The sequence below is a fragment of the Olea europaea genome, unplaced genomic scaffold, assembly GCF_002742605.1.
Source record: "Olea europaea var. sylvestris unplaced genomic scaffold, O_europaea_v1 scaffold571, whole genome shotgun sequence".
Classification (NCBI taxonomy): domain Eukaryota; kingdom Viridiplantae; phylum Streptophyta; class Magnoliopsida; order Lamiales; family Oleaceae; genus Olea; species Olea europaea.
Genome location: NW_019264047.1, coordinates 271,569 through 282,857, shown reverse-complemented (window position 1 = coordinate 282,857; position 11,289 = coordinate 271,569). Strand labels below are relative to the sequence as shown.

General features: G+C 35.1%; 1 protein-coding gene across 1 annotated transcript in view; it reads left to right on the top strand.

The window, feature by feature from the left end:
- The first annotated feature begins 5,067 nt into the window (after positions 1 to 5,067).
- LOC111389237 overlaps positions 5,068 to 11,289 on the top strand; it is a 9,743-nt gene continuing 3,521 nt past the window's right edge. The window contains exon 1 of the mRNA XM_023014126.1: positions 5,068 to 5,216. Coding sequence (XP_022869894.1) covers positions 5,068 to 5,216 — 149 coding nt within the window. The remainder of the gene's footprint in view (positions 5,217 to 11,289) is intronic.

The following is an 11,289-nucleotide window of genomic DNA, read 5'->3' as shown; positions in this document are numbered from 1 at the left end:
TTTTTTTTTTTTTTTTTTTTTTGAAGGAGTTAATATATATCATTACTAAAAAGTATCATGTCTCTTTTTCGTAAAAAAGTAACACATGATGTCTCTTTGAACCAATACTCCTATAGTATGATTAGCTCTTAATACTTTAAAAAGAGAAAAGAAAGATTAAAGGAGAGTGACAAATATTTAAAAAAAAAAGGTAACAAAAACTCAAAAGTAACAAAATCTTAAAAAAAAAAAATGACAAAATCAATTTGTGGGCTTTTTTCGGAATTTCAGGGTTTTGGGCGTAATTAATACGAAAATTTGTAGTTCTATTTAGTTTTAAGGGAATTAATCTAATGTTTTATTTTTTGAGGGTAGTGAACCTAATTTTTCCTTATTTTATAAGAAAAATGTATGGTTGAAAATTGTAATTGAATAGAGAACTGGGAATTTTTCTATATTCATATTCATTGGAAATCACGCTATATATATATACACATGTACAATCTATCTAAGGTATGCTAATTTCTCTAGTTAATTACGTTAATTTAGCTATTGAAATTAGGCTAATTAGAGACTAATTAGGCTACTGTAATTAGGCCTAATTAGAGACTAATTAGCTCGTAATGTTAGCCTATTATTTTGTAACTCTCCCCCTCAAGCTGGAGCATAGATATTAATCATGCCCAGCTTGTTACAAAGATACTCAACCCTAGTCCCATTTAACGCTTTTGTGAAGATATCCCCAAGTTGCTCTCCAGTCTTTACATAACCAGTAGAGATTATATTTTCCTGGATTTTCTCACGAATGAAATGACAGTCAACCTCAATGTGTTTAGTCCTTTCATGGTATACCGAATTTGTGGCGATATGAAGGGCAGCTTGGTTGTCACACCAGAGTTTTGCTGGTACCGAAGGCTTCAATCCAACCTCAGCTAGAAAATGTTGTATCCACAAAATTTCACATGTAGTCTGGGCCATGGCTCTGTACTCCGATTCTGCACTGGACCGGGATACGACATTCTGCTTCTTACTCCTCCAGGACACAAGGTTTCCACCAACGAAGATGCAATACCCTGTAGTAGACCGTCTATCAATTTTAGATCCAGCCCAATCAGCATCTGCAAAGCCTTCAATGCAAAAATGTCCGTGATTGTTATACACTATACCAAGGCCAGGAGCTCTTTTCAGGTAACACAAGATCTGTTCCAATGCTGTCCAATGTTTTACTGTAGGCGCAGACATAAATTGGCTAACAACACTGACAGCATAAGCTATATCTGGACGAGTCACTGTGAGATAATTTAGTTTTCCCACTAGTCTCCTGTACTTTTCTGGATCATCAAAGAAATCACCATCATCTTTTGTAAGATGTACATTAGGAACCATTGGAGTGCTACATGGCTTGGCTCCCATCTTTTCGGTTTCTGTGAGCAGATCAAGTACATACTTTCTTTGAGACAAGAATATCCCTTTTTTTGCTTCTTGTTACTTCTATTCCGAGAAAATAATTTAGTTGGTCCAAGTCTTTTGTGTGAAATTTGGTATGCAGAAATAACTTGAGAGAGGAGATTCCTGCACAATCATCTCCTGTAATGATAATGTCATCAACATAAACAACAAGAAGAATAATGCCAGCTGCTGACTGTCTGTAGAAGACTGAATGATCACATTTGCTCTTCTTCAACCCAAACTCCTAAGCTACTTCACTGAACTTGCCAAACCAGGCACGAGGACTCTGTTTTAGACCATACAGAGATTTCTTCAGATGACAGACTTTCCCATACTCTCCCTGAGCAACAAATCCAGGTGGTTGCTCCATATACACCTCTTCTTGGAGATCACCATGAAGGAATGCATTCTTGATATCCAATTGGTGTAAGGGCCAATCTTGGGATGCAACAATGGATATAAATAGGCGGACAGAGGTAAGTTTGGCAACCGGAGAGAAGGTATCCGAATAATCCACTCCATAAGTCTGAGCAAATCCTTTTGCAACAAGTTTGGCTTTAAGTCTTGCTATAGAACCATCTGGATTGACCTTGACAGCAAAGACCCATTTGCATCCCACAGCTTTCTTGCGTTTAGGCAGATCTACCAACTCCCATGTGTGATTTTCATCTAGAGCGTTTATCTCCTCAAACATTGCATTCTTCCAACCAGGATGACTCAAGGCTTCTTTTACTGTTCTAGGCTCAGAGATTGAATCTAAAGAGGTAATTAAAGAACAAGACGCAGGAGACAGATGGTCGTAAGAAATGAAGTTAGCGATGGGATAAATAGATTTAGGGAGAGTACACTGGCGTTTACCTTTGCGAAGACTAATGGGAAGGTCAAGGTCATTTGGAGAATCAGATGACGAAGTAGCCGGTGCAGGACATATATCATTGGTCTCTTGCCTTCTGGAATAAACGTGGATAACAGGTGGCTTTACTTGAGTAGGAGATTGCTCATTAGATATTCCGGGAGATGTGAGAGAAGCGCCATCATCTGATTGCTCAATAGGAGCACTTGGATGTGTGATTTGATAGATTAGTCACTCATCTTTCTCTCCCTGACTTGTAGAGATGGAGGGAGAGGAGAAGAATGGTGTATTTTCTGAAAAGATCACATCAGTAGAAACTAGGTATTTATGGAGATCAGGTGAGTAGCATCGATACCCTTTTTGAAGACGAGAATATCCTAGAAAAGCACACTTCAAGGCTTTTGGATCCAGTTTAGTAACGGATGGCCTTACATCACGAACGTAACAAGTGCTTCCAAATACCCGTGGTTCTACTGGAAATAGTGACTTGTTTGGAAATAGAATACTATAGGGAATATCCCCGTTAAGTACTATAGATGGCATGTGATTAATCAGAAAACATGCTGTAGAGATGGCATCCGCCCAAAACTGCTTAGGAACCTTCGTTTGAAACAGAAGAGCTCGAGCTGTTTCAAGTAGATGTCTATTCTTTCTCTCAACAACTCCATTTTGAGAAGGAGTATCAATACAAAATGATTGATGAATAATCCCATGTTGAGTCATGTAAGTCTGGAATGAGTCTGACATATATTCTTTTGCATTATCACTTCTTAGTATATGCACAGAAGTATTAAATTGGGTTTTAATTTCAGCATAAAAGGTACAAAAATGAGAGAACACTTCAGATCGATTTTTCATAAAGTAAATCCATGTCATTCGAGAAAAATCATCCACAAAAGTAATAAAATATCTAAACCCAGTTTTAGACACAACAGGACATGGTCCCCAAACGTCAGAATGAACCAACTCAAAAGCAGACTCAGCTCGTTTATTAATTCTCGGACCTAATGAGCTACGGTGATGTTTTGCAAAATGACATGGCTCACAATCTAGTGAAGATACATCGTTGAACTGAGGGCATAGTTTCTTCAATGTAGACAGAGATGGATGTCCCAACTGACAATGTGCTATAAGTGGGGCGCTGGTACTGAACAAGCAACTGATCGAGGCACCCACGTATCAAGAATATAGAGACCATCAGATACATGTCCTTTACCAATAATCTGCTTCGTCATAAGATCCTGAAAAAAGCAATGATCAGGAAAGAATGAGATACAACAATTAAGATCCTTGGTAAGTCTACTTACAGAGATCAAATTAAAAGCAAGTTTTGGTAGACTCAGAACAGATGACAAGGTAATAGAGGAAGTTGGTTTAACAGTCCCAGATCCCACAATGTTATAGGTTGACCCATCAGCTATGGTAACAGGAGAAGGAGCTTTGTGTGATCGAAAGCTAGAGAAGGTACTAGAATTACCTGTCATGTGATCTGTGGCTCCTGAATCAATTACCCATTTCTTTGAAGAGAAGATAAGACATGTTTTACCTGACTCAGCAAGGGCAGTAACTGGAGGGGATTCCTTTAGTGATTCTTGATGCTGAGAGAATTTGGCATACTCATCACCTGATATCATAACAGTTTTCTCAAAAGATGAACTAGGAGTAGCAGCAACATTGGCGATCTGAGTTCTCTGATTGCGATTTTGCAATTTCCTACAGTATGGCTTGGTGTGGCCTGGTTCATGGCAGTAGTAACACACAACGCTGCTTGAATCATATTTACGGTTATCAGTATTCTTGTTTCCTCTTCCCCTATTGTTGGGCCTCCTTGCATAGTAATTTCCCCTCCTTTGGTAACAAGAACATTATTTTCCTGAATAGGTGATGTATTTTCAGTGCGTAGAACTCTACTGAAGACGTCTTGAAGAGAGAGAATTTCAGAGCTAGAGAGAATTTGAGATTTGGAAGTCTCGAATTCAGGAGGAAGACCAGCCAGGAAGCTAATAACTGCCATTTGCTCCCTTTGAATTTGCTGAACTTTGACATCAGTGCTGAATGGCAATAGCATATTAAGTTCTTCATACGTTCTTTTGAAGTCCATGAAATAAGTTGTGAGGGACTTGGTTTCCTTTTCAGCACGGTAAAAAGCCCTACAAACTTCATAAATTCTTGACACATTTCCTTTGCCATAATACAAAAACTCCAGATAGTCCATTAGCTCTTTTACAAATTTGCAGTGATTAATTAAACCAATTACCTCACTGTCAATAGAATTTCTGATTTGTAAAAAAAAGTTTTGCATCTTCTCTCAACCAACTTTGTTTTGTATCATCTTTAGGTGGATCTTTATTTAAGTGATCATCTTTGTCTATGCTCCGTAAATAGATTCTAATCGTCTTACTCCATTCCAGATAATTAGTGCTATTCAATTTATGTTCAGTGATTTTGGACATCACTGGAATGATCTCGCTCACAGATCCCTTGAACTCAGTCATCTTTCAATTATCCAATAATAGGCAGATTGAAAGACTCAATTAATCCAACTCAAACAAAACTCCACAAATAATCCACCAAGTCTAACAGCCCAAAGTTAAAATAAATATATATCTAATATGGCCCAATTAAATAGATCACGTGTGTAGAGCCCAATAGAATATAATTACCCAACTCACCAGAAAAGAAAATCCCGTAATTCAAGATGGCCGACCAGAAATTTTTCGTCCACAAAACAACGTCTCAAAGACGCGAACCAGAGGCACGAACCAGAGGCGCATACTCCAACCCAAATGGCGACCGAGGGATTTCAGAAACTACCGGCAACCCAATCGATCTACCCAGCAATCCAATCGATCTGCTGGCTAGAAACCAAACTGCCGGCAACTAGGAGTGAAACCCAAATGCCGGAATCACAGATGATGCCGCCAGAAATCCGGAGGCAAAGGGCCGACCACAGTGAGGTCGACACGCAAAGATGTCGCCTAATTCAAAGAACCGAACCACGGGTAAGATGGTTCATGGCTCTGATACCATGTAATTGAATAGAGAACTTGGAATTTTTCTATATTCATATTCATTGGAAATCACGCTATATATATATATACACATGTACAATCTCTCTAGGGTATGCTAATTTCTCTAGTTAATTACGTTAATTTAGCTATTGAAATTAGGCTAATTAGAGACTAATTAGGCTACTGTAATTAGGCCTAATTAGAGACTAATTAGCTCGTAATGTTAGCCTATTATTTTGTAACAAAAATAAATTTGGAGAATAATAAGTTTTTTAAAGAATGCAGCTCAAAGAGGGGCTAAAAGTTGTAGGCAAATTAAGTGATTATTAATTAGACTTAGGGACTATTTGGCAACTTATTTATTTATTATAATATTACAAGATATATATTACGATTTCAATATTGCATTACGTTTTGGAAGTTAATTTTTTTTTTTTTAAAGGCCAACCTTAATGATGAGAATTGAACATGAAGAAACCTCTATAAAAACCATTTTAGCCTGGCACTTTTTCTCTCTTGTTAATGCCAAAATGTTTCCATTAATCTTTTTAGCTTAAGAGATATTAGAGAAAATAAAGTAGAAGAAGAAAAGTGATTTCAACAAGTATATATTGTTCAAGTTTGAATGTTATTTTGCAAGAGATCGAGTGCTCATTTCATTTTTCAAGTCAAGGAAAGACAAAATTTAAAAGTTACAGTCGTGATTTTATGTTTTAATTTTACTATAATGTGAATAATGATCCTAATTTCAGATTCAGATGGGCAAAAAGGGGTCCTAATTAGAGAATGAGACGAAACTAAGTTAATTTATAGCACTACAATGAGCATTGATCTACTCGAGAATGAAACAATCTTGCTCAAAGAGATGGTCTAATTGAGATTGAAATCATCAATCTAATTGAAGTATGTCAGTATGTCACATTATATTATCTGAAGTAATGGAATTATATTTATGTCTTGTTGAATATTATTTTATACTAACTCTAATTAATTAAGTTATATAGGTGTTCGATAGGAGGAGGATAAAGTTGGTCAAGACTCTTGATACTAACTAGACGTGTTCTTTTCTTTGATGGTTCATTTTTGACTTTTGATGAGTATTTTAACGGATGAATTAGTAATTATATTTGCTGTTCTTGTTTCTTTAGTATGGTTCCTAATCATGTCAAGTTCCTTGGATTATTTACAAGTCCTATACAAGCTCTTGTTGGGTGATAATAGGCCCCTCTCACTCCAAAAACTAATTCAAGAGGTGAAACATTCCCCCACACTTATAAATTGAATATCAACCTCATCCACAAACGATGTGGGACAACATAAACAATCTCCCCCTCACACATTGAGCTTTGCGGAAGACCAAACACGTCTCCCCCTACACATCGGGCCCTATGGGAGACCAAACCTGCCTCTCCTTCACACAAACTCGCATCTCTGTGATTGTTGTGTCAAAGACTTGTTGATAAACCGGGCTCTGATATTAGTGTTGGATGGTATTGATCTTCTCTCATATCAAAAGTTAGCTCAAGAGGTGAGACTTTCCCTCACACTTATAAACTGAATACCAATACCATTCACATTTGATGTGGGATAACCTCAAGAGCTCTTACTTTTGCAACTCTAACCACAGGTGAATTTATGTAGGGCCTCATTTAAACGGTCTCTTTTTGGTTTTTCAGCTTTCACAAAACAATTTATGTGCGGCTCAAGATAATTACTAAAGGAATAAATGTAGAACAACACGATGTAGGATATAAAATATAAAGTATTAGGAATGATAAACAAAAAATTACTATATTAGCGAGTTGTAAAAAAAGGAAGAGATCTAATAGATCTTCTTGGATGTATGTAGTAGCGTTGTCAAGATTTTCATGTGGATGTGGAATGGGGGCGAAAAAATGTTTGGTAGGGGTGCAGCTTTCAACTTGTTTGTACAAAATCAACGTATATGTAGCAGAATTATTATGTATGATTTCTATATAAATCAGGGACGGACTCAGGCCCAACATATTTTTTTTAAAGGTATTTTTTAATTTTTTTGGGTAAAAAATCAGTTTTTTATGTGTAATTTTTTTCCCACGTAATAGCTCGATTTGAAATTTTATAGTCCGGTCTTAGATCCAATCCTGAATCCGTCTCTGATGTAAATCCAAAAAAAATCAAAAATTTGCCGAGGCGATCGCACCCCCGCTCCCATGTGAATAAGTCACCGGATGTGTGAATTGTTGGAAAGTTACTTCATTTTTATTTTATGTTTCGTAAATCATGCATTTGGGTGTGGAAACGGAAATCAGATAATTTCAAATTCAAGGTTTGTTTTCATTTTATACATTTGAAATTCTAATTGGAATCAGATTTTTCCTCCTGGAATTGCAATTAAAGAAACCCGGTTTAAGTTTGCAATTACTATTTTCTTCTTCCTAATTTGGATTCGAAGATATAAATCCATACACATAAGTAGGAACTTGCCTTCTTTACTTTAGGACACTGGACTCAAGTATTTAGACCCCGTTTCTATAAACATGGTTTCAGTATTCCCAACTTTCAAGGTCTCTGGCTTCCATATGAATGTAGGTTCGAGTTTTGACTCTAATGCTACAATTATTGGTGCAGTGACATGGAATGTAGTCGTTTAAACTGAAATAGGATGTAAATTTATATTTCACAAGTTTATGCCGAAACAATTTCGAAACCTTAATTTTGTTCTTAGTCAAGGATGACAGTTTATTGTTTCTATTTATATTGTGGTCTCTTGGTAGAACAACAATCCATTGTAATTGTTATGCGACTGGATCAATCAAGGGGTGTTTGATAACATCGTTCTCGACTCACCACTAAACATGTTCAGTGCTTATTGAATTAAGCATGTCTGAAAACTAAAGTAATGTCATTTAGTCACATTAGAGTTATAATCTCAGTTTATACGGTGTTAGATGATAAACTAAATGAAATGTAGAATTAAATTTTCATTTCATTTAATTGTATTTATCATTTAATATCACATTAGTGTCACATAAATCATGGTTATAATCTTAGTGAGACAAAATAATATTACTCAAACTTTTAAGTCGTACAAGTTACAAGTTGTAAATCAACTTAATTGATGTACTCATTTTTAATAGAATAATGTTATCTAACTCCAGTTTAAGTATCAGCATATCATGAACCCTAATGAATGAGTCATAAATTCTTATATTTAATTAAAGCTACAATTGAATGGCACAAGTATTATCACCTAAATTGATATTAAACACCAGTAATGCTAAATAGTATTACTGTTTCTAAAAATAGCCCAAGGTTTCTGTCTTGTGGCATGCTACATGTGAGGCAATCACTAAAAGCCTTAAAGTTTTTGCCTCAAGACTTGAGCCTCATGACAGCCAATATGTGCATATCAGTTTCGCCTCTCCTGTGCCTTCTATAACTATTATAGGGTTTTCAGTTATGAATGAAATGAAAATTAGATAAGAGAACAAGTGAAGCTACTCGTACCCCACCTCGTACAACTAAAATACAATACCAAGTCAAGTCGTATTTTCTCGACGGTAGACACGCCGCGAAGAGAACTAACGCACATAATTTCACTGTTCACTCTCTTTTATATCTTTTCTTCTTGTTGTCTCTATTATCTTATTTTTTTGTAAAGCTTGAAAAGAATAAAAAAGATTAAATAAAAACGGCAGAACTGAAAATAGTTATTATGGTGAAGTTGATCCATGAAACTATTTACGTTTATGGTGTTAAGACTGAGAGTTCCATATTAAAAGGTCAACCTTGTTGAGAGGAATATCTCAAATATTTATAAATTGGTCTATGTTTTCATCTTTATTCAATGTGAGATTTTATTCCTTAACATACCCCCGCAACATGGTAGCTCGTTTGAGCAGACCAATCTTGAAACTTCTTTGATATGGTTTGTAACTTACATGATTGTAGGCTAACGCAGTGTTGGGGATGGCTGTTCATGATGAATGTAAGTTGAAACAAGATGTACTTTATTGAGACTAAGAATGGACCGATTATTAAATCTTGGATGAAAATTTCATTTTAGGGTGGCCGATTCTCCAGTGTTTCTTGCGTCTGAAAAACAGCTGCTTTGAATGCCTCTGCCATGAAAGCAAAAAAGAACATATCGATTTATAGTTTTCAAAATTGAAGAGAAGCAAAAGCTGGTCGTCGTTGAAAAAGTTGGTGACCCAAGTGAAAGCTATGTGGAATTCACTGCAAGTCTTCATGCTAATGAATGTTGCTATGTTGTGTATGATTTCAATTTTATCACTGAGGAGAACTGCTAGAAGAGTAGAAACTTCTTTGTTGGTTGTTAACATAATCCCATTTGTTTCTTCAGGGCATCTTTGTTAAGGTGGATTGGATGGTATTGAATATCGTAGTGAGGAACTATGAATAGCATTACTCTAACTTAAATAAGATTAACATTTATATTTGTTGATAACAAGATATATTAACTAAGAGCATACTAGAAAATTAAAGAATATCTATATTTTCAATAAAGAAAGTGATCTATAATTTGAAATTGATGAAAAAGAAAACAAATTATCATCACATGTCAGTCGTCCAAGATTATATTTGCAATCACAAATATATTTTCCAGTGGCATTGGATTTACTTTTGTTGCGTGTGTTTTTTAGGAAATATTTTCCATTATATAAAATGGCAAAATCTTATATGGATCTTGTTCAAGTGGTTAGAATGTACTATGACCCCACATTTGCTCTAGGAGTTTGGTTCACAGGTATAACATTTGTCACTTCATGGTATACCTATGGATTGGCAAGAAGACACAAACCTATAATGAGACAGCTAATAAGTACATGGTCAACAAATAAATTAAATGGCATTAACTTACCAAATAAAAAAATAAAACTAAATGGTCTTCACATAATTAAATAAAAATTTAATCATTTGTCATCTAGTTTCCTATTTTAATATATCTTACATTTTCGACCAACTTTGAGTATTTGACCATTGAAAGTCTACATATAGAAAAAAAATTCTTAATTAGTTCACCAATGAAATAAAAGTGTAGAGTGTATATAAAATAAAAACAAATTGATAAGAAATAGGTGTTGGATGTATTGCTTATTTATCAAGAGAAGTAACTTTCTTTAAAATAAATTCAGTGCAAAACAAAAGGGGGCATATAATTCATTCAAGGTCGTGTATGGGCCACAAGGTTTCCATTTGGAGGAACAAATTGGCAAGTACAATCATCTAATTCAGAACTAAGAGGTAGCCTATCAACTCGAATCGAAGCATTTGCCACATGGTTAACTAACTTCAGATTAATGGACGAGCATCATATTCGGCTATATCAATTTTTAGTAGGTAAAATAGATCGATTGTGTTACATGTACATAATAGGTTTACATACACATGATATAGTAAAATATGATTTGATCAAAATTTCTTCCAAAAAAACAAAAAAAACATTCTCACTATCTTTTTGACACTTCATCTGTACATAAATTATTATGTAACTATTTATGTACAAGTATTATTCTTCAAAATCGATTAAAAAATATCGGATACTATTGAAGTACGAGGTTGAAGTTTGTGTATTTCAGTGATGAAGTTATGAAATTTGTAGTAAATTGAAATTGAGTGACTATTTAGTAAATTGCAAATCATCTGGAAAGGAAAGAAAAATGAAATGGAAAAGTACAGTGAAAAGGAAAACTTAGATTGGGACCCAAAGCAAAATTAACGTAGAAATAATAATGTCACATCACTGTCTTTATATTTGGTAATTTCAATCAGCGCGTAGACCAATCAACCATCATTACGTAATCATCCAATAACAAATCCACCATCTCAACTTTTATAAGTCTTTATATATTATTCAATAATGAAAAATTTCAGCTCTATAATTTCCTATTTTAATGCGTGAACCCCGTTCCGCAGTAACTGCGTATGGGTTCCAAATTCTTCCACTTTCTATTGGAGGTGTTTGTTTTTGTATCAAATTTAATCTGTGAATGA